The sequence below is a fragment of the Ascaphus truei genome, chromosome 2 (assembly GCF_040206685.1).
Source record: "Ascaphus truei isolate aAscTru1 chromosome 2, aAscTru1.hap1, whole genome shotgun sequence".
Lineage (NCBI taxonomy): Eukaryota > Metazoa > Chordata > Amphibia > Anura > Ascaphidae > Ascaphus > Ascaphus truei.
The window spans coordinates 276733268-276757534 of NC_134484.1; the positions used below are offsets into that span (position 1 = coordinate 276733268).

Below are 24267 nucleotides of genomic sequence, written 5' to 3' on the forward strand. Positions count from 1 at the left end.
ATTATGAAAAAATCATTATATTTATTTGTTGTACTATAGAATGACCATTTCAGGCAAACATACATAAAAATATATAAGCGCATAAAAAAAGAAATGGTCATGACTGTGCATAGTAGTTCAGCTTTGTGTAAGCTGCATAATCATTATATTCTGTAAAGGTGAATTGCACCTGTAAATGTTTGCTGACCGGTTTTATCACTGGCATTCAAAATATAATTGCCAATTTTAGATAATGGTAGAGTTACACCAGGGGTGCACAATCTTTCTCCCCTGCACCGCCCTGCCGGCTCTCCCACCTCCTTGTCCCCTCCCCCCTCCTTACCTTGGCTCTGACGTCATTACCAATAGTAATCCGCAAGATAAACAGATCTAAATGTAAATATTGTTATTGAAAGAGCAAATGGTGACAAAAATAGGATAATCTATGAAACGTTCAGTGCCAACAGTCTCTTCAAAACAATAGTCTTGAATAACAGTTCAAATGAATAATAAAGGAAGTGTCCCAATCAAATAAGGTAGTTGAAAACTGTATAGTTGCACAGGTGAACCAGAGGATGATGATAAAAATCTTGACGAGGTGGATTAGCACATTAGGTGGGGTCCCCAAATGATAAATCACTGGTAGGCTCCTGCTTTACTGGATGATAACCACATCCAAATAGAGGATCTAAAAGTAAAAAAATAAATAAAAAATAAGAAAGAAAGAAGCGCGTACTCGCATAGTGCGATCCATTTTATTATAATTACATCAAAAACATTTTTTTTATCTGTGCTACTATAATCTAGTGCACTTTGTGCACAAAGATCAGATAATTTTAATTTCCAAGCACATACGCAAATCAAAATGGCTGCGAGCCAATCAACATGGTTATTTTTTTTCATTGTTGTTCAGATCCCATTTAAACAAAAAGCATTATTCTCATACTCCTGTGCATATGTGTTTTGTTCATCGAAGTTAATGGGTTGCAGCCTAAGGGCCATTGTAGGAAGTCTAACTAGCGAGGCAGCACGCGTGCTAAAATAACCAGAGGGGGTTGTTGAGTTCCTTGGCTCGTTTTACTGCATCGCTTCCTTTTAAGCAGGAAGGGGCCTTCAGGAATACTAACAACATGCTGGTGAAATTAATGTGCAGTGTAACCCCTGGAGACCCATGCACATGGACCACAACTTACCTACGTGTTTAACGTATGTCTGTGCATGAATGGCTGTGCTTCAAAGTGCTAGGTTGCAGGAAAGCATATGTCCTTTTTAACACATTCATTGTTACTATACTGCTGGCCTCTTTCACAGGGCAGTGGTTAAATAGAAGGGAACATTTCACTTTTTAACCAGTTGGCTGCTGTTGTCATAGAAATGTTGTATTTAGTAACTAAATATTTGTTTGATTTCTACAGATAATTAAAATATATTTATTAGATTATGAGCTCTTCAGAGCAGGGACTCATCCTACAGTGTTACTTTTATGTCTGACGCACTTATTCCCATGATCTGTTATTTATATGAATGTCACGTGTATTACTGCTGTGAAGCGCTATGTACATTAATGGCGCTATAAATAAAGACATACATACATACAAGATATAAGCTCATAATTAATCAACAGTGCTTTTCCATAAGTGATCTTCCAGCACTAGAATACATATTTTGGCCTTTATTGGGCCCAGAAGGTATCTTATATTAGAGCACTGCTTAGTAGATATAGGCCATGATGCTTAATAGCTTTTTTGACATATTACATTTTTGGGGGAAGGCAAGTTGTTTGAAGCACTGCTAATAATAGCAGTTCCTTAACCGTCCTTTGTGGTGGCACTGAAAGCGTTAAGCCATTGACTGATCTGTTCATGTTTACAAATGTCTTTCATCCTGCAGAAGAATATTCTTGCCCCTTCAGTCTTTGCATGTTTTTTCCTGTAAGCATTTGAAGCTTCGCACATAAGACATCTGCAAACACTGGAGTTAGTTCTCCAAGCGTCATAATGACCAAAAAAATCGACATATACGCTTTTTTCTCGATGTAAAGCTACAAATGTACACTGTACTATACAGCTACAATAGAATAGGCTGAACATGATGAATCCCAGTCTCCCGTGGAGCTTTCTGGCATAGGGGACATAAAGTGGCTTACATAGAGTGAAGTGGTAATGTCACTGATATAGAACTGTTTGTTATTCACCTTCTTCAAAAGCTAGTGACCTAACCATATATGGTGAAAATCTGCGCTCCCCACAAGCTTCTTCCAAACAATTACAACTTTCTGCCAGTCTTTCATCATTTTGTTTTAAGTCTTAAACGCCCTAATAATAATAATAATATATACAGTATATACACACACACAACGTTGCAAAGTGTCGTAAGAGCGTTGGATAAGCCATTTTGGCGTTGTAAAAATGAATATAGGTATGCATTGCACAGCGTTGGATAAGCCATTCTTTATAAAGCGAAGCGTTGTAAAATGAGGACTGCCTGTACCGTTACTTATTGTGCTGTTCAGAATCTTGATTTTGGACAGAATTTAAAGTCATAAATCCTATGCAAAATAATGTAAAATGTTGCAAAAGGTAGATAAAGTGTTTTGTGTAGGAGAGCACAGACTTTATTGAAACACTTTATTAACCATTTGTTTAATTGCTTTTTCCCAACTTAAGTTTCATATTCTTGAAAGTTTAAGTCCGAAACCCAGACATACCTATAGTTATGGTTTGTTAGAGATTTAAACCTAAATTGAGTAAAGATGACAGCAACAGCACCAAAGTTGCGTCAGGTGAGCAAAATAGTAATGACAAACACTCTGGAAGATTCCAAGAAAAATGATGTGATCAGGAGAAATGACAGAGAAAAGCTGCTTTCTCAGAAAATACAAACTGTACGGTGCTAAGTTTGACAGCATTTTCTAAAAGCAGCTTAAAATGTTCTTTATACCTACAGTATGTGTCATTCCAGTCATCAGCTGTAGGGCCTGAACAAAGCTATGAAGATACTTCTGACTCCCTTCCTTCCTTCCTCTCTCCATCCCTCTGGAATATGAACCACAATTTCCCTCCCAATATGCACTTCCCAGAGCAACTGCTTGTCTGATGCCCAGAACGTCTCCTCTTCATTCAGCAGGATTCTGTTCACTGTGACAAACTTGCAGTTCAATTAAGGATAACAAAAAAATAAACTACTCATATAAGCCATTGTGTTACCTTTTAATATAAATGTTTCCCCCTCCCCCCTGAGAAACAACTGTCTTAAGATTAACGTGAAGCAGGAAACCCGACTGATCTTGTTTTGCTCTTTTCTACTGTGCATCCTGTACACAGTCCTTGTCTTCATTTTCTGCATCCACTTTTCCCTTTCGTTAGCTGTGGACATGGCTGGAAGAGCTACAGAAGGAGCTGTTGGATGATGTCTATGCAGAGTCAGTGGAAGCTGTGCAGGACTTAATCAAACGCTTTGGGCAACAGCAGCAGACAACCCTGCAGTTTACAGTCAATGTTATCAAAGAAGGGGAGGATCTGATCCAGCAGTTAAGGTAAGAACATACTGTATATAGTCTCTTTTTTTTTTGTGTGTCTTTTCTTAATTAAATGCATAAAAAAGGATAAACTTAGTGGTACTTAGAATGTTATGGTAAACTATTCATTTGCCAATTTTCACCCTACAAATGCTGGGAAAAGTTGTTATTCTTATTTGGAAAACATATTTCCATAGTTTTGCCGGTAAAGGTGTAGGTACAGTACTTGCAGTAAAAGGATTACAAAGCAATAACCTCCTATTAGATGTAAAATCTGTTTTTGATATTTAAAAAAAATAAAAATATATATATATATTTAGTGGCATTCCATTATAAAATAATAAAGGCATATTCATGAGTCACCTCTGATTAGATCATGTGATAGTCTTGACAAGTTAAAAGGTCTGTGGGTCAACAGTGTTAAGCCATATGACTCCTTGCCTCATTGTAAGATAATTTACGACCCATTCAAGTAAACAGTCCATAAAGAGTTATAGAACCGAAGAATTCTAATGAATGTGACATCTGTATCATTGATGCCTATATACCTATTAGCACTGTGAAATTATTTTATAACGTTAGCATGTAAGTATAGTGAGCTAAAATTCGGGAGGGAGTTACATTTTTTTCTGACTACTCCCTTATGTCCGTGTGTGTTGAACAAGAGTTTGCATAGCCTGAGCCCATCTTTCCCGCTATTGGCTCTCTAATAAGGACATGGTGGGGAACTTAATTGTCAAACACTTCCCAATTCAGATGTCCATAAGAAATGCGATTTGTGATTAATCTCCAAGTAAACAAAATGGGCAAAATATTTGCTTTTAGAGTGGTTGGATGAGTTTAAAGAAGTCAATTAGATTAGTAAAAATTTTGTTTGGCTTCTACATGGGATTGAATCTTTAATGAACGCTTTGTACAGTACATTTATGCAATAGGAAATGTATATGGGTTATTTCCCATTTGCTTGCAGTTTCAGCTTGTTTTGTTTTGGCTGTCAGCATTGTATGTTTTGATCTGCAAACTGCATTAAACCAACTACATTGGTTAAAGATCATAAATTAAGGCTAATTCGAGCATCTGTCAGATGGATGACATACTTTACCTTGCATATCAATTTCAATGACGTACTGCTTGTCTCAATTACATTTATTCACCACGGCACCGTAGGTAAATGTTGTTTTAGAAGAAGGAATTTATCACAACTCCTATTGCTTGAATGTTTATTTTCATCATCCTTGCTTGTCCGGTGCCTATAAAGGGAAAAGAAGGATGTGAATCATGAGTACCAAAAAGTTTGGACAACAAAGCTTAATATTCTTATCATTGCTCCTTTATATTCTTTATGCTGCTACATACATTTCCGTTTGTTCATGCAGTATGTGTTTATATATACTTGGCCACTGTACTATGTCTCTGGTTGGAATGACTATATATCTGCGCGTCTAACAAGTCTGCACAGCTCTATTATTTTCATGTATTAAAATTCAGAAGGCTTTAAATTTCTTACTGTGTGTTGGCAAACAAGTATTATTAACGTGATTACTTGCTAGGTAGCAAAATCCTTTTCAGATAAGTGGACAATTCATCTTTAACCCGTTGTTATAGTATACCTGCTTCATAAGTTGTAATTTACAGTTAAACTATTCGGTAAACTTTTTTCCCACCGTCCCAACACAATCACTTGTGAAAACGCCATGAAATCATATTTTTAGATTTATAATTTATTGTTCCGAATAACGCTGAAGGGGATGATTGTCAATCAAATTTATTCTTGAGCACATTTTTGAAGGTGGGAATAGCTTCCACTGGCCTAACATGAAAACCATTCACACCAGCTTTAAAGATGACAAAATGTCTCTTCCCCATACTGGACGACAGTAAATGGTATCTCACCCTGCAAATATTTCTTTCTGGAATCATTACTTTGATGAGAACTTGCCATCAGTCGTTGGGTAAAAATGAATAACGACAATTACAAATGTAGCAGTGGACAAAGTATATTCTAAAAAATAAACACTTTATGCAGTCATGCTAATGTTATGTTAATGGTGTCATGTTAATGGTGTTTAGTTTTATTTTTTGAAAGTCCAAACTCCTCCTAATGCTTTATTTTACAAAAACGAGAGCCAACATAAGGATGATTGTACAGTAGAAGTTTTACAGGCCAGAAATCCATCTTAAAGTGGGGGTCTCCCATTTAACAGCCGACAATGCCCCACTGTTCTAGGAGTATTTACTTTGTCATAGGGGGCTTCTTGGACAATTAACCCTTTTTTCTACAAGAGTGATATGTTATGCCCTCTTTGACAGCAAAGAATTTCTGAATGAAGATGAATTATTCTTGTGTACTATAATTAAAAAGGAAACCAACGCCAATTCATTAAGTGTCCAGTGAAAAATTGGAGGTGTGAGATGAATTACCATACTGTATAAAAATGCGTAGGGGCCGTTCATTAAGCCACCATACAAAATGTGTGTGAAGGGGATTAGTAAATCAGGTCACATTCTTACAGATGTAAAAATTATAACAAACAATCTTTTTATATTTTCCATAAATGTATTTTGACATTTATGATTCCAGCAACAAGTATAAAGAAATACATGCATCATTAATTTGTAGCCAACAACCCTCATTCGAAAAAATAACAAATAAATAAATATATATACAGTATTAGTGACCATTTTGTACACCTACACTAGCACCACTAAGCACTGCTTCTACGTAAGACACCTTCCAGCACAGCTGCGTAAATATGGCCCGTTACAACCTATTCCAGTGAATAAGGTGTCGTATGGAATTCAAAACCTTGTTCTTGTTTTTTTGGTGCCGTTGGTCCTTACATTTCTTTTCTGGTGTAAACGTCTCTCGCTCTCTTCCTTTCTCCCCCATAGAGATTCGGCCATATCAAGCAACAAGACTCCACACAACAGCTCAATAAATCATATTGAGACTGTCCTTCAGCAGCTAGATGAAGCCCAGTCTCAAATGGAGGATCTTTTCCAGGAACGAAAGATCAAACTTGAACTCTTTTTGCAACTGCGCATATTTGAAAGGGATGCCATTGACGTGAGTCCTATGCTTCCTATTTGCAATATTTTGTGTTTGTCATGTACATAATCAGCATTTATTTTGTCGAGAGTAGACTCCGGTTTTGTATTTTTCTCTAAACCTTTTGAGTACCGAAAGGATTGCGGTACCAGAGTGCCACGGCCCCTCTGACACAGTGCGGTACCTGATTGCATAGCCCCTCTGACATAGTGCGGTACCTGATTGCATAGCCCCTCTGACATAGTGCGGTACCTGATTGCATAGCCCCTCTGACATAGTGCGGTACCTGATTGCATAGCCTCTCTGACATAGTGCGGTACCTGATTGCATAGCCCCTCTGACATAGTGCGGTACCTGATTGCATAGCCCCTCTGACACAGTGCGGTACCTGATTGCATAGCCCCTCTGACATAGTGCGGTACCTGATTGCATAGCCCCTCTGACATAGTGCGGTACCTGATTGCATAGCCCCTCTGACATAGTGCGGTACCTGATTGCATAGCCTCTCTGACATAGTGCGGTACCTGATTGCATAGCCCCTCTGACATAGTGCAGTACCTGATTGCATAGCCCCTCTGACACAGTGCGGTACCTGATTGCATAGCCCCTCTGACATAGTGCGGTACCTGATTGCATAGCCCCTCTGACACAGTGCGGTACCTGATTGCATAGCCCCTCTGACACAGTGCGGTACCTGATTGCATAGCCCCTCTGACATAGTGCGGTACCTGATTGCATAGCCCCTCTGACATAGTGCGGTACCTGAGTGCGAGTTCCCCCCAGCATAGGGGCCTATTCTAGTAGCTTCGATAAAATTACTGCCAAATTGATCGGTTTGGCATGACCCTATCTCATGGTCTGACATTTGTGTTATCACGGTATTCAGAAACAATTATCGCAAGTCAGAAACCGTGAGGTAGGAAAATACCTTTACCGCTCAGGATGTGAGTGTCCTTATCTCAGCCTTTTTCTATGTTCTGCCACTGCGATCTGCCCGCAGTCTGTAAGAGCTGCACAGAGAGCTGCATCTCCTTGCACAGCTCTTACAGGAGAGTGCACTGTTTTAATTTAAATTTTAATAACAGAGCCCCGGTATGGTGTGCCGGGATCTCTGCAATGTTTAAATCTACCAGTCACGGGACATTTAAACAATGCAGGGAGATAACGGCACCCCATACCGGGGCCTGTAACTCGGGCAGCAGGGAGTCCTCGAGGCTGAAATTAATGCGGTTCAGCTCAGGAGACCCCCTGCTTCAATACTGTGTTATTAAAATGAAATAAAAATAGCTTTATTACAGGTAATGAAGGGGTTAAGTCAGAGTACATGGTTTCTTGGGGTTAGAGGGGGTGGGTGGTTAGGCTTACCGGGAAGATTGCAGGAGGAGTTAACCTTTTCACTATCATAGCGGCGGTAACCACTAAGGTAATGAAGGGGTTAACTCCTCCCACAACCCTCCTGACAGACATAAATACCCGCCACAGGCCAAATACCACCTTCACGCAGCCCTCTACCCCCAATAAATCGGGCACTGGTATTTCACAAAAGGAAAAGAAGGGGCGCTGGTGTGGATGATAAATAATGGTGATATCTATAAGGTATGAGAAAACCCAATGTATAGGACAGTATATCTTGCAGCCAGTGTAAAAGAGGGGTTTCCAAATCCAAGCAATGTACTGTAGACAAGTACAAAAATTGAGTGATAGTGCGCAGCTAATAACGTGATGATGTGATAAGATAATGGGATAAAATACACAATTGTGAATAAAGGTGTATTAAACAATAGTGATGACCTTGTAGGTGTAATTTCACAATCAGTGTGTCTGCAGCCCTTCTTGGGGAGTGGCTCAACACCCCTCGGGCTAGAGAAACAGAGAAAAGACATGGCGCACAACGCACATAGTGAAATACAAGATAATAAAAAATGCACAAATGCGCACCAGGAATTAGTGGAAGGTAATTTATTAAAAATACACAAAAACTGAGGGGATCCAACCCCACCTCAGAACAGCTGTGCAGCTAAACAGCTACTGTAAGTACTACCAAGGAGAACACCTAATGGTGACTAAACCCTAAGCTGCACAGTATACAAATACAGTAAAAATTTATATAAAAAACATGAAAGTAAAAAACAAACATGAAAACAACCTATCAACAGATTTGTATAGAAACCGCCATAGGGTTGGGCACTGGCAAGGGGAAACGGACACTCACACTGAGATAGTCAGCAGACTCGCGGTGTCTGCACAGGATCCGGATCTTGGCACCGCGGAGATGGATAAAACCGCTGCTGTCTCCTGCAGGCTCCGTCTCAGCTTACCAGCATACACGCGCAGGATGACCTGTCGTGACCTCTACGCGTTTCGTACCAAGTACTTCATATGAACTATAAAATATAGTAAAAAATGAGTGTGTTTCAGCTCATTTTTTACTATATTTTATAGTTCATTTTTTATCTTTCCCTTCCTGTCCCTTGCGTCAGTCCTCTCTGCCTTATCCACTCTGTGCCTCCCTGGTTGCCATCCGGCACTTTGCGCTAACTCTGTGGACACCATAGACATTGCATTGAGCTCTGCACTGAGAATACAACCAGTAACGTCATCAGCGGGCGTCCCGTGAGGCGCAGCAGCGTGCTACCGGCGTGTAGCAGTGGAAAGGCAACAGTAGAGTAGACAGTACGTGTTATTGGGACGTGTTATATCCACACTGCGGATTCAACATCTCAGCATCCAGGAACAGAGTGAGTGCCCTTCACGGATCCAGAGGGCCCCCCCCTTACCTGGTCAGATGATCGTGGGTCTCAGGCTCCTCTTCTGAAAGTGGATGAAGTCTGACGAGTCCAGCTGTTCCCCTGTGTGGTAACCCCACTTATCAAATGCTTGATTTTATACATATTGATGTACGCAGAACTTATTATCTTCTAGTTTTATTAACTTTATAAACTGTATTTCACTATGTGCATTGTGCGCCATGTCTTTTCTCTGTTAATGTACTGTAGAATAGGAAAAAACTCTGACGCGTGGATATACTGAGAAGTTAACCTCCTAGTGGGAGAGCTAAATGCCAGGAGAAAGGGGACCTGATAAGACAGCAAATGATAATTACAGAATATTTGTTTAAGAAACCTACATATCTGAATTCTGTATAAGGACTTTATGAAAACACAACATTGTATAAACACAGTAAAAAATGAATAAAAGTCCCATGTGGTCTAATGGTGATTAGTACAGCAATATAAGTCACTGTGAGAAAATAGTACGGTAGTCCTCAAAGTTAGAGATGGATATATTTCCAGGATGTAGGAGTATAAATAGGTGTATATATACTCCAAGACATTGCTTCCTAGGGTAATATCCAACAAAAGTTATTGTAGAAACTTCCTCCAAATTGAATAATATAAGGTGCACATTAGAAATTGGTAATATGTATTGTATAGTCTCTCATCAAAAGAACTTTTTCTGCTCTAATTCGATCATGCTAGTCCAGGAATGGCCACCAACAGGTCAGGTTAAGATTTCCCTGCTTCAGCACAGGTGACTAAATTAGTCATTGCTTCAGCACAGGTGGCTCAATCAGAGGCTCAGTCTTCAACTGAAAATATCCTGAAAACTTGTCCTGTTGGTTTTCCCTTGAGGAATGGACTTGGCTAGCCCAACATGATCAGCACTGGAGCTAGGTGTGTGTATATATAGTGCTTAAGAGGTGTAGTAACATCAGGGAAGATTTAGCTGTACTCGGCGTGACTTTTTCTATTAATCCCTAAATCGCCAAAGAAAAAATGTCAAGATACAACAAGGAACAATCATTTTACAGTGCCACCACTTTCTCCAACATGATTGTATTCATTATAGTGCTCGTCCAACAAATTACAGGCTTATATTTCATTTTCATACAATTTTATTGCTGTTTCACTAATCTTTTCTCGTATTTCTAGCTTTTGTTAGCTGTACATTCAGAAACCTGCTGGTTTTTCATTGATCGATATCCAGTCGCTACATAATATAAACCAGATAAATACCATTGTTTATAAGCACTTCAGTTTATGATTACAGGCTTTTAACTTTATTGATTAATAATCCCATGCTTCCAACTAATCTTTTACACTGCTGTTATAGACGTCAGAGATTTTTTTTATTTTTTTATTTTTTAACACCAGCAATGATTGTAAAATTCTTTCCAGTCGGTTTTATTTTTTTATTCCATGAGATTAAAATAGTAATTAATTATTTTATTTAACACTTGGATATTTTCAAGCATTCTCTTGTTCCTCAGTTCTACTGTGCTCAAATGTTTTGGTAAAAATGTACTGCATTGAAATCAGTGCACTTCATTTAGTTGTCATGACATGTTGTGATTAAAAAAATAGGGGGTGGGGGGGGGGGGGATTCCACAAATGCTTTCACGTACATTACATGGACCAATATTTAAGTAAGTGAGGGCTCACCAAATTTGTATTTAGTAACTTCAGGTCTACTTTGAGGATTTATAACATGTACCATCAGTACAGAGTTCAGTATGGTAATTTTATTTATCTACCATTCTCTGTATTACAAAATCCTACTTTTTTTCTCTCTCTATACTATTGGTTAGATCAGGGGTGACAACTCCAGTCCTCAAGGGCCACCAACAGACCAGGTATTGGGGATATCACTGCTTCAGCACAGGTGGCTGTCATTCTGACTCGGCCACTGATTGAGCCGCCTGTGCTAAAGCGGGGTTATCCTTAAAACCGGACCTGTTCGTGGCCCTTAAGAACTAGAATTGGCCACCCCTGGGCTAGAGTAACTTTAACCCTAGACTTTTTAAAAACATGATTTATGGAAGATTACCAATTTGAAACATTGTTCCTCTTTCCTCTTCCTTTTCCTTTGTAGATCATCTCAGACCTGGAGTCTTGGAACGATGAACTCTCCCAGCAGATGAACGACTTCGACACAGAGGACCTCACACTTGCAGAACAGAGGCTGCAGCATCACGCCGACAAATCCCTGACCATGAACAACTTGACTTTTGACGTCATCCACCAAGGACAAGAGCTCCTGCAGTATGTCAACGAAGTGCAGACCTCTGGTATGAAGGAAGTCACACTTAAATGCAGTAGTTTCTGCGTTTGGCTCCTGTTTGTGTGCATTAGGGCAACTATAGCTAGACACAGGCCAGGTCACGGTAGTAGCTTTACTGAAGTTATCTGTTTGGGCTCAAAATAGAATTAAAGAAATATAACTTGGGAGGAGCCTGTGTATGGCTAGGGGTATATTCATTTTATATATACACTGAAGAATATTCATTTTTCAAGGGGGGGGGGGAGGGGAACCACTGATATTAAAAGCTGCTAAAACAGTCAAAATTATGGGGTGGGTGTACTTCTGTAAATTAGTTTTCATACAGCATCTTGAAAATACAAAATACTATATGCCTTGTTACGTAAATATGTGCAGCCAGAATATTATGCTTTATTTAAAGTAAAATGGTATTATGTTGGAGAAATATTTCTACACACAGAGAGAGAGAGAGAGATAAAATAAAAAATGTAACTTGCGAGCACATTCACATATCTTAGAGAGGTCTGCAACCCTGCCTTTCACCATTATCACCAAGCATACAGTGCTTCTACTGCAGCGAGGGATTTGGGGAAATTACATGCAAAAGAGCACACAATGTGTCACCTTTTGCCTGAAATCAATTTTTTCATGGAATAAGGTAATGTTCTGCTGTTAACACAGCTTTTAAGCACAGAATGAGAATCAGATGCAAAGCAAGAGAAACCACTCACAGACATGTTTCAACCTTAATGGGTCTCATCAGTGTGAGGTTGTTTGTTATGGCTTTGCAATTTTCAAGGCTTTAGGATTTACCATAATGGTGAAAGGCAGGGTTGCAGACCTGTCTACGGCCGAGTTCAGGGTGGATGCGACGCGCGCACGTCCGTCACAATTTCGGGTTGGTTCGGTAGGAGTTTTCAAACTGAAAACCCCACCGGCGGCAAAGTACAGTGTTGACGCTGCTACAACACAAATTGATATTTCGGGCTACAGTCGCGTCACGTGAGCTAGTTCAGCGAACCAACTCCGTGACATGTTCGCCACATCCCCAAACTCCATGACCCAACTCATACAGCCACAGATCTCTGAGCTGCAGGAGCTCGCGGCGGAGGCGCGCACGGACACTCGCGGCCGTAGCATCCACCCGGGAATTCGTCCTAAGACATGTGAATGTGCTCACAAGTGATCTTTTTATTTGCTATATGCAAACGGTGGAGATTTCTTGTCGTTTTTTTCACCACCATAACTTAAATTATGTATGATATATACAATCATAAAGGAATAGATGAGGGATACAGAATAAAAAAGGGTGGGGTTGGGATTCAAACTGTACATTTCACAGTCACATGTTTTTGATAAAATCAGTACAGGATACAAATGTTTTTTTATATGAAAAATGTCTTTTAAGCGTGCTAATGTTTTAATTTACTTTATTTTGCTAGCCGATATCGCTTCAGACCATAAAACATAACATATCTAAACTTAAGTGTTAGGTTGCGGGATAGAGGTTTTAAACATAAAGAAAATGTTGAAACTGTGATACGTAGTAAAAAAAAAAATTCCATCAGATTTACAACGCCTTTTATTTCAATTTTTATCGATTTATAATTATCTTTTTTTAAGATTTGTGCTTTTAGCTTTAGGAAAGCCAATTACACTGTTGCATTTTTTTACACAATGTTTGTTTTCTGTTAGCTATGAGAGATTGTACCTAAAAGGGAGGGAATCAGGATCAGTGCAACTTGGGATGCCCCTAGTGAAATGGGGACAAAAACAAAAGCAACAGGCAGAAACCTAGTCAAGGCAACAACGTAGTTAACATGGTTACAGTCGTGCACACCAAAAAGCGATGCAAACAAATTAATGCAAAAGAGTAAGGTACTTGCACTGAAACATTGCATCTTTATGGCTGTGTTCAGTCATTAAATGAGTCTTTTGCATTAATTTGTTTGCATCGCTTTTTGGTGTGCAGAGCCCCCTCCTTGCTTACCTTTTTGTACCTGAAATGCCTGTAGAGATGAGGTTTTCACAAATAAATATGGGAAAAAACATCTCCGTTCCATTGTCCTATATGAGGCCATTGAAGTATTACTCATTTAAAGCTGCAGTCCAAGCAATATCCTACATGTGGTTTTTTTTTTCAAATAAATTAGTTCTGTACTATGAGAAAATACTTGTAGCATTAAAAAAAAAAAAAAAACTCTAGATTACATTTTTAATGTATTTCAATGTAACAAGCATTTTCTGTTTCTATAGCAACCATTTGCAAAGTCACATCCCCTTCCTCTTCTGCAACAGGCTCTGGCACACCCCTTTCTGATCTCTGCCCTCTCTCTAGCAGTGCACCATATGTATCTAGTGACTGCCTGGTCACATGCTCTTCCCCACAGAACTTTGTCATATTAATATGCAAATGCGTTCCACTGACTGCAGAATACTCCTCTGCAGCCATTTAGTGAACCCCCGAGCCGAATCTTTGCCGATCGATTGGCAACTTAGCTAATGACTTATCATTATGTGGATTGTATTGATGCAAATATTAAAGTGGAAAAAAATAAGTAAAAAAACAGCAGCTGGGACTGCTACTTTAAAACATTTAAACTAACCATATGGGTGTCTCAAAGGCTAGAGCCAATGTTTCAATCCTTAATGTATTAAAGGATAGAGCCAATGTTTTAGTCTTATATTTATTTTCGTGCCATGTGTATACTTTTTGCTGCAGCTTTTTTACCCCATGACTGTAGAATTGCTAAGCCTCCTTAAATTTTAACTGTGAAGTACACCATCTATATACTGTGGAATATTACTGATTTATACATATGTGTGTGTGTGTGTATTGTGTACTTAGGGGTTGAGCTACTCTGCGACAGAGATGTAGATATGGCAACACGAGTCCAGGACTTGCTAGAGTTTCTCCATGAGAAACAGCAGGAGCTGGACCTGGCAGCTGAACAGCATCGAAAGCATCTAGAGCAGTGTGTGCAACTGCGCCACCTACAGGCGGAAGTGAAACAGGTAAGAACGGTTCATGCAAATCTGCCTCTCTACCCATCTCGCTTCCAGTATTTCCAACTTCAAGTTCACTGCAGTGCACCGGAGGACAGAAGGGCTTCAGAGTTGCAGACTGCAAATAACTTCAACACTTTCATCCTTCTTTCCATGTTAATTTGTAGTTAAAAACACAGTGCACAGATTGTATGATTAAACCGCTAGTCATAATGTATTGGGGATGACAATGGATGCATTGTTCCGATAACCATATAAAACCTGGGTAATATATCTGATATGAATCTGAGTTTTTCAGGTCTCGTTTCAGTATCCTGCTTTATTTCATTACACATGGCATCCCAAAGTTGTTTAATGTGGAGGCGCCAAAATAAATAATTCTGGGTAGGATACTAAAATAAAATACATTTGATACATTTTGCAGACATGAAACGTAGTTTGAACAGCAATGCTGCTTCACTGGTATATATTAAAAGGGCTGTCTCATGAATAGTTTTCCATCTATATTCTTCTATTTGTGTTACACATGGATTAGAGACCAGTGACCTTAAAATCATGCCTATCTATGAGTACTGTGTGTGTATATTAATGTTACAGTGAAGCTGTCTGACACAAGGAGGAGGCCGTAGAACTTAGTTTCAAATAATGTATTAATGTTGTGACAGCTGCCCACGTAATCTCTCTGATGTGGGAAGAAGTGCAGCATTTCCGAATTTCAGACCCTACCAATCCTTGCTGTATGTCCTCTTCCAGGTGCTAGGTTGGATCCGCAATGGGGAATCCATGCTGAATGCTGGGATGATCACGGCCAGTTCACTACAAGAGGCAGAGCAGCTCCAAAGAGAACATGAGCAGTTCCAGCATGCTATAGAGGTAAGCACATTGAGTTAACCCCTTTACTGCCAGAGGGGCCTGCAAAAACACTTTAATTACTACTTTGCGTATACAGATGTCAACACTAAAAACACCACCTCTGGATTTTTTTTATTATTATCGTAATATGTTTGTAGTTACGTTTAGGTCACAAAACAGATACCAAAAATACACTTGCCTTGCACTCCGTGTTTGTGAGTGGCGTATAATTGCCTATTGCAGTAAGGTGGTGCAGTCTGTCCTCTGTGGCAGGATGGATCCCCTCAAAACTGCCAGCGGCATTTATCCGAATAGAAAAAGACAAGGTTAGACTCACACATATAATATAAAGGTCAACACAGATCATTTATTGGTGCTACGAGACCACGTGCAGAACGTTTTGGGGTACTAACAGCCTCTTCGGGTGCTAAAACAAAACCAATATACTTTTAGTACATAAAACATAGAGAGCGATGCAAAAGTACTAAAGTTGCAGCGATAACCTTTAGGAAGAGTTGTAATCGAAAAATATTCAATCTCTCAGTTGCACAATTAAGAATGTCATCAGGATGAACAAGTGTACCGACTATTAAATTGTCTAATTACACCTCCAAAAACTGGGAAGGTTCCTGCTTTTCATGCTTCTGACTAATATTTTGTGCTGTTAGATATGCAAAACAAACTATTGAACATGCTTCCACCAACTGGACCATAACCGTGTGTAATCCCCCTCCCCCCCCATCCCTCCAGGGCCGTCTTAACGTATGGGCACGCTGGGCAGTTGCCCGGGGGCCCAACGCGCCCGACCCCTGCGTTCCCACCAATGCTCTCCCCCCGCCTGGCACCCCGATTCCGCTCGCTCTCCCCCCGCCCGGCTCCTTGGCTCGCTCTTAGGGTTGCCAGGTGTCCGGTATTTGGTTCCCCTGTCGGGTAAAATATGAGAGATAATACCGGACATGGGATAGAGCAGGGCTGCTGCTACTAGGGGGCTGGGCAGCTTCTGATTGGTTACTGCTGTGTAATTCAGCCAATCGGGAGGTGGCAGGAGCTTGGGGGGTGGGGCCAAAGAGCGGAGGAAAAGCATGCAGCAGAGAGGTGAGGCTGTGTCTGTGTGTCTCAGTGTCTGTCTGTGTGTCTGTCCTTTCTGTATATATATATATATATATATATATATATATATATATATATATGTGTGTGTATCAGTGTGTCTGTCTTTCTGTGACTGTGTGTGTGTGTGGAGAGACAGTACATACAGTACTGGCAACTTTGTTTAATTGCTCACTCACCCTTACTTTTCTTTTACTATACGAACAGTCTTCCCATTTTCAAGATCTATTAAAAATAACTACCATTGTAAATTCTCAGAAAGGCTCATAACTCAGCTCTCATTGCAATCTCTGCAGCACTCTTACTTACAGATCATCCCCAAGAAGGCAGAGCAGGTTACTTATTCAATGGTATGATTCAATATGCAATTTAAAACTGGATTTTGAAGTCTAAATTTGAAAGCTACTGCACTGATAATGACAGGGAGGGGGTGGGGGGTGAGAGGATGAAGGGATGGGGGGTAACAGAGGATGAAGGGAGTGGGTGAGAGGACAAAGGGGGGTGGGAAGGTGAGATGACAAGGGGGGTGAGAGGACAAGGAGAGAGAGAGAGGTGCATGCATGCAACAATCTTGGAATTTGTGGGAGGAGCTGTAAGATTAGTATTGCTCGCCATGTACAGTATGTCGGCAGTTCAGTTATTTATAAATGATCTGACCATTACGTAATTTGTTCTAAATTTCACTCCAAGCATGCACCAATTTGCACTATTTCATATTCCATTTCCTTAAACTTAATCCTCGAAACGGCACTCCCTCCCAAAACTCCTCCCCAGATTTTTTACGAAATAGAATATAAATTGGTGAACAAATTTAGAACAAATGACATAACAGTCAGGTCATTTATAAATAACATTCTTCCCCACCAAGGATTCTCGAGTGCGTTGCACCTTTCACCATTGTGTCCAGTATTTTTGGACAAGCCACCTTGCAACCCTACTCGCTCTCCCCCCGCCCGGCACCACGGCTCCGCTCGCTCTCCTCCTGCCCGGCACCCTGGCTCCGCTCGCTCTCCCCCCGCCTGGCACCCCGGCTCCGCTCGCTCTCCGCCCGCCAGGCACCCCGGCTCCGCTCGCTCTCCGCCCGCCAGGCACCCCGGCTCCGCTCGCTCTCCGCCCGCCAGGCACCCCGGCTCGCATCACATCCGCTCGCAGCCTAGCAGTGCAGCACTTCCGGTGCCTGCTGCTGCTAGTGAGCGTGTGGGAGGGGGGAGTGACAGTGTAGGCAGGGCCCCGTGCACTGCTTTCCTCCGGGGCCCCTAATGTTGTTAAGATGGCCCTGCATCCCTCTGTTTCAGACAGCATTCATTTGAATGTGTACTTGTGTGAAATATTGAAGATGGTTACCACTGTGACGGTTTTCACATCATCATTACCAGGGCTTGACAAATTACAAAAAAAGCTTCTTACCCAACCAAAAAAGCTACTCTCCCCCAGCCCCGCCCCAGTTTACAAAAAATTGAATAAATTCATAATAAGAACTAATAACATCCATTTTTGATAAGTTTATTTATTGTATTACATTTATATAATACTACAATTTGTCATAGTTGCATAGTAGATGGGGTTGTAAAAAGACGTGTACATCAAATTCAACCTATGCCAAATTTAGACGACAGATACCAGCGGTGCGCAAACTGGAGGGGGGGGGCACGAGATTGTCTGCGGGAGCGCAGGGTTTACAGAAGCCCGCACGCTTCCTGAAGGCACTTAAATTAAGTGCCCGGGGAAGCGGCAAAGACCTCTAAACTGCACTCACCTTGGCTCAGACGGCTTCTGGAGAAGCGTCACTATGGCAACGCGCCGTCAAAGGACGCTGCAAGGTAATTTGACGGCCCGTTGCCATGGCAACATGACGCCCAGACGCCGGAGCCGAGGTATGATGGGGGCTGGGGGAGGGGGCAAGCAGAGAGGGACAAAGCCGGCATGGGGAGCAGGGAAAAAGAATATGCTACCCTGCTTTATCCTATATACCAGTATGCAGTATATTGATCCAGAGGAAGGCAGACAAAAAACCCCAGTGTCACATTATCCAATGATATCTCATAAGGGGAAAAAAATACTCCAAGAATTGGCAAACGGATTTCTCCCTGGATCAACATCCTAACCATGTTTACTTATTTATCATATCCCCTCTTAGACGCCTCTTTTCTAATGTGAATAAATCTAATTTAGCTAGCCTCTCCTCATAGAAATACATTTATTATATTAAAATATGAGAATGAGAATTTATATCAAAACAATATATCACGTGGAGAAAGGGGGCACATGTTTTCATCAACATCATTGATTGATCTTCCTGCACATCACAACTCCCCCCCCACCCCCTGCATCTCGTCTTCCCCAGCACATTACATGTCTCCCCCATCCCCCGGCACATTGCATGTCTTCCCTGCATAACCACCTCCACACACGCTCGGGTCCTCCCCACCCTCCCCTGTCGACAGCTATGATTGGGCGTGGTACGATTACTTCACCACTGTTGACAACGGCTCTGTGATTTGGGTGGAGGATCGTGCAGCCGGCTGCAGGATTACAGGCACTGAGAGGAGAGGAGGCAGACTCACCAGCTCCCAAAATCCACTCGCCCTCGGCGAGGGGGCGAGCGGGTTTGTCGAGCCCTGATCATTACCACATTCCTGATTGCACCTGCAGTTGCACGCTAGCTTGCATGTTCTTCACTATTTTTTTTTAAACTGCTTTTAAAATGTCGGCTTGTGAAAACAAACATTAAAAATGTTACTTTCCTTTTAGAGCGGTCCTGTATATTGATGTGCTGTGGTGGTGACGGTATCATTTTCACACAGGCTGCTACTTTACCTCACTCCATAACCTCTGAATACTTCCTCATAATGGCAAGGAGGAAGCATAGATCCTTCATGGCAGAGTCAGCATTATTTCAGCCTATGTCTTTGGCTATGACTTTTCGGTTAAAAACTAATGTTCAATAAACCTAGTAGGCCCCAGTGCGGTGACTATAAGGATAGAGCAGGAATAACGAATTGGTGTTTGAACTGGTGACCTTTATTGACTTTCTCAGCAGTTTTGTACAGAGCATTTATATATGTCATAGACAATATTCATCATTTCAAAAATAGTGTTAAGTTTAAGTGAGACCCATAATGTTATTTTGATGCAATTTCTTTTTATAATTAGTTTGATTATTTTTTGTTAAATAGGCCAGGTTATTTTTGTCCCTATATTTTCACATTTTCAGGTTCTTCTGCCTTTCCTTTGATTACTTATTGTTTTCCAAAGACAGCACAGTGCAACATTTGGGATTGCCAAAAAAAGAAATATCCTTATAGAGCATATTTGTTTTTCCTTATACTTGTAAAACCATCAGCTTCATCACTGTATCACATCAAAGTTCAAGCTGCCCTTTAAAAAATTATATATATATATATTTTTTTTTTCCCCCATTCAATATGTGCATCAATACAATCTGCACACTGACCAGTAATTAGCTAAGTTGCAGATCGATCCATTCTCCTGCAATCAATTGCTTGCTCAGGTTATTTAATTCAGTTCTTGCACAGCATTGTGGGCAATGTAGTCCAGCAATATTATGTGACTGGGCAGTTACTAGATACAATTGGTTCACTGCTAGAGAGAGGACATTGCTTAAGAGCCAGAGCCTATCAGAAGGGGAAGGGTTGCTGTCACTTTGGAAATGCTTCCTACATTAGAAACATTAAACATGTCTTTAAAACATTTTTTTTTAAATGCTACAAGTATTTTCTCATAGTACAGAACTGATTTATTAAAAAAAATATTTAAATATAGATCACACTTTACAGCAGTGGGAAGTTTGGAATAAGTTTCTCTATCCACATTTATGGACAAATACTCAATTCCAAATTTTTACTTTAATAAAAAAAAAAGCATTTTTTACCATATTGGTTTCTGAATCCAACTGCTTTGGTTTTAAATAAATTTGGACATGGGTTGAACGCAGACATTTTTAGGGCTTTACCAGTTGTTATTCGAAAGCAATAGAATATCAGAAATACGTCATTTTGATTAAGCAAGTACTGATTTCTACATATTATACAGATGTAATGGCCTGTTCTCTACTGCATCACGGGAGAGAAGCATGCCCATCTTGCTGAATTTCCGCGAGATGGTCCATAGCAGGATGTAATGGCCCATCGGATTACCACAGCGGGGGTCCCTGCGTTTGAATGGAGCTCGCGCTGTGTTTATCCTACCGGTTTCTACCTGTCTGTAAGAGACGCGCAGTGAGAGGGGGACTGAATCAGTCACTCTACCTGCGCGCCTCTAACAGGCGATCGCTGGGCTTTTATTTTACTTTAATAACATATTATTGTAGCATGGATTTTCCGGAGCGGAACTGCATTGGTTTCAGGTCCGGGGACCCCCTGCTTCCTGAGTTACAGGTCTCGTTATGGGGTACTGGTATCCCAGCGGTCATGTTTAAATTCTCCTGTGTCACAGCCCATGTGATGGGGAGATTTAAACAAACCAGAGGAATACCGGCAGACAAGTTAAAACGGAGGGACTCCCACTGTGTTAATCCTGATGGGCCATTAGTCTGGCCGCTGGAATCTCACGGCGCAGGACGGGTTTAAGTGCAGAATTCGCAAGGCAAGCGGTAGAGAACAGGCAGTTACATCTGTACCTGTATTGTCACACCCCTCCTTGTCATGTATGTGAACAACAACTACTTGCATAGATGTAGAAGTCGTAACATAACTGGATAGTTGGTTGTGCTGATCTGTTTTGAATTGTTTACCTGTTTTTTTTTATTATTTAATTTTACTGACATCAGCTGTTACCATGGCAACTTCTATTGTCTCACTGACTGTGAATGGCAGCAGCCATTTTAACCTCCCAGTGAGGCACATTTTTCATAACTGATATCAGATTTTAACAACAGACTTTATCCATGTGGCATTGCTGAGGATTGCAGCAAAAGGATTTTGCGATGGTAAAAATAAAGATTTATTGATTATTTTATTTGCTGTGGTGTGGATTGCTGCTTCAAATCATGAAGATTTTATACATGTCTTAAAGAGCTTTAATTCTAATTAGTACTCTGTAGCAACTCCATAAATTACAGAGCTAATCAGTAGTTATATGCATGCCATGGTGTGTAGCAGATAAAGCTTTGCTCCCGTGACATTGATATAGATTACGTTCCGTTTCATTGTTAAATCTAGTGGCCAGAAAGGTTAGATAGATCATGCTCCTAATGTTTGATTGGCCCTTGAAATGCCAACACAAAATCGCATCTGATTTTCGATGATACTTTAATATCCAATATTGTAATATTTACAAGGAGTGACTAAGATGAAACACGTATAATTTCAATTATGATACAGGGTTTAGTCGAATGGAATCATGTTTTGCCTGCTTGTTGTTTTTAGAAGATCGCAGTTGTAAAGCAGCAATTTCCTCATAACCACCACCCCCTCCCCCCCCCCCCCCCCCCAAGTAAAAAAAAACAACTTGCACCCGAACCAAGATATTTACATTTTTATTTGCTGGTAAAAGCAAAGATGGCAACCGGGGGTCGTCGGAGCTGTCTTGTCATGACATTACAGTTTCACATTGGCTCATGTGAGTGAGGAGGCTTGGATAGCAGCCATATTCATTTTCCAAAAGGTGCTAGCTATCAGGAAGCAACAAAGCCATTTTTTAGACTATGCAGTGTTTCTTACAATAATCTTATCAAATTGTATTTTCTTTTTTTACAGAAAACCCACCAGAGCGCCCTGCAGGTGCAGCAGAAGGCAGAGGCCATGCTACAAGCCAACCATTATGACATGGACATGATCAGAGACTGTGCTGAAAAAGTGGCCTCTCATTGGCAACAGTTGATGCTAAAAATGGAAGACCGTTTGAAGCTCGTCAATGCCTCTGTGGCCTTTTATAAAACATCAGAGCAGGTACTTGACTGCCCCCTCCCCCCAAAAGTAGATCCCTCACCCCCCTGCCCCTCATCACGATTCTTACCTTTGTCAGGGTCTGGCGGCGTGGTTTTGTGATCTCCATTTTCTCTTTTGCAAATTGTAATGTTTCCCCTGCAGGTCCTGGAAAAATGGCCGTGCGGTGTGAAATGATATGGCATTGCCATGGCAACGGGACACCGTGACGTCACGGCGTCAAGCAACGTGCTGCGTCACGTAGCGGCCCGTTGCCATGACAACGTGGCATAATTTGAAGCCGCACGGCCATTTTTTCAGGACCTGCAGGGGGAAACATTACAATTTGTAGGGGAGAAAACGGAGATCGCTGCACCACGCCACAGGTAAGCACTCGACAGCGGCTAAAATGCACTCGCGTGAGGGCGAGTGCATTTGTTGGGCCCTGTCTAAGTATTTTTAATTAGGTTTTTTTAAGACTTGGGAGGGATCTGCTATTCCCTGCCTACTCCCTTTTGCGTGATGTCACTCTGTGTTCTCACCCTTTTCCTTATCTTTATTGTTTCTCTGCTCAGAACATGGTTTTATTAAGGTAAATTAAACACTTGACAACATTTCCCCATTCAGAAGCCCCTAAGAAATTCAACTTGTAACTCATTTCCCAACAGAATGGAAGCAGCCAAACCTTTTCCATTAGCACAGTTAGACTGTTAAAAGTATGTTTTCTTGCTGACTGTGTAGGGATTGCACCTTCAGGAGTCTAATTTCTCTTGCACTGGGCTATTTCTCTTTTTTTTAATTTTTTTTATAGCATTATGCATAATACTTAACATCTATTGTCGGTCTCACCTTTGCTACCAATACTTGTGCCATGATAAAAGCTGTTCTTTCACGTAATAAATAGAGCAGGTGAAGTAACAGTGGTAATGTCCCTGTATTTGAAGTTGGATGAACCCAGGTTGAATTCCATTGCCAACTCTCATTGCGACTTTGGGCAAGTCATTTTATCTCCCAGAGCCACATTCACCAAACTTAGCCTGTCATCAGGACAAGAATTAATTTGTTCCATAAAGATCCACTGTACTAAGTTGCATACATTGTCAGTGCTCCATTAGGAGATAAATACTGTAGTAACTTTTATATTGATAGAAGAATTTTCGGGAGTTTAATGTAATTGATCACAAATCAGTGTGGTGTATAGAGATCTAAAGCAAACCACACACATTTCCCAGGAAACCTATTGCATTTTTTTCTCTTATACAGGTGTGCAGTGTTCTAGAGAGCTTGGAGCAGGAATACAAGCGGGAGGAAGACTGGTGTGGTGGAGCTGACAAGCTTGGGCCCAACTCAGAAACTGACCACGTCACCCCTATGATCAGCAAGCATCTTGAACAGAAAGAAGCTTTCTTGAAGGTATGGATGGCGCTTCCAGATTTACTGAATGGATGCCAGATACAGGGGCAGAACTATAGCTAGTGCTAGGCACCAGTGCCCATGACCTTAAAGTAGAAATTCCCTCCAGAAGTCTAAATGAGTTTATCAAATATGCGCCCTAGCCTGTTCTGCTCTACTGTAAATAAAAAAGTGGTAAAAATCATGATTTTTCTCATCTCTAGCGTCTGAGGTTATCATGGCCCCCGTTTGTGCACTGCTGCATTCAATCACAACACGCACACACAATCAGACAACACACACACAGCACACACACAATCAATCACCACACACAATCAATCACCACACACACAATCAATCACCACACACAATCAATCACCACACACACAATCAATCACCACACACACAATCAATCACCACACACACAATCAATCACCACA

General features: G+C 40.9%; 1 protein-coding gene across 7 annotated transcripts in view; it reads left to right on the forward strand.

Annotated features, from left to right (window-relative positions):
* LOC142487267 (triple functional domain protein) overlaps positions 1 to 24267 on the forward strand; it is a 419339-nt gene that overhangs the window by 284913 nt on the left and 110159 nt on the right. For all 7 annotated transcript variants that reach the window (XM_075586263.1, XM_075586256.1, XM_075586257.1 and 4 more), the window contains exons 12-18: positions 3345 to 3514; positions 6389 to 6563; positions 11418 to 11613; positions 14434 to 14600; positions 15345 to 15464; positions 22268 to 22459; positions 23699 to 23848. In XM_075586263.1, coding sequence (XP_075442378.1) covers positions 3345 to 3514; positions 6389 to 6563; positions 11418 to 11613; positions 14434 to 14600; positions 15345 to 15464; positions 22268 to 22459; positions 23699 to 23848 — 1170 coding nt within the window. The remainder of the gene's footprint in view (positions 1 to 3344; positions 3515 to 6388; positions 6564 to 11417; positions 11614 to 14433; positions 14601 to 15344; positions 15465 to 22267; positions 22460 to 23698; positions 23849 to 24267) is intronic.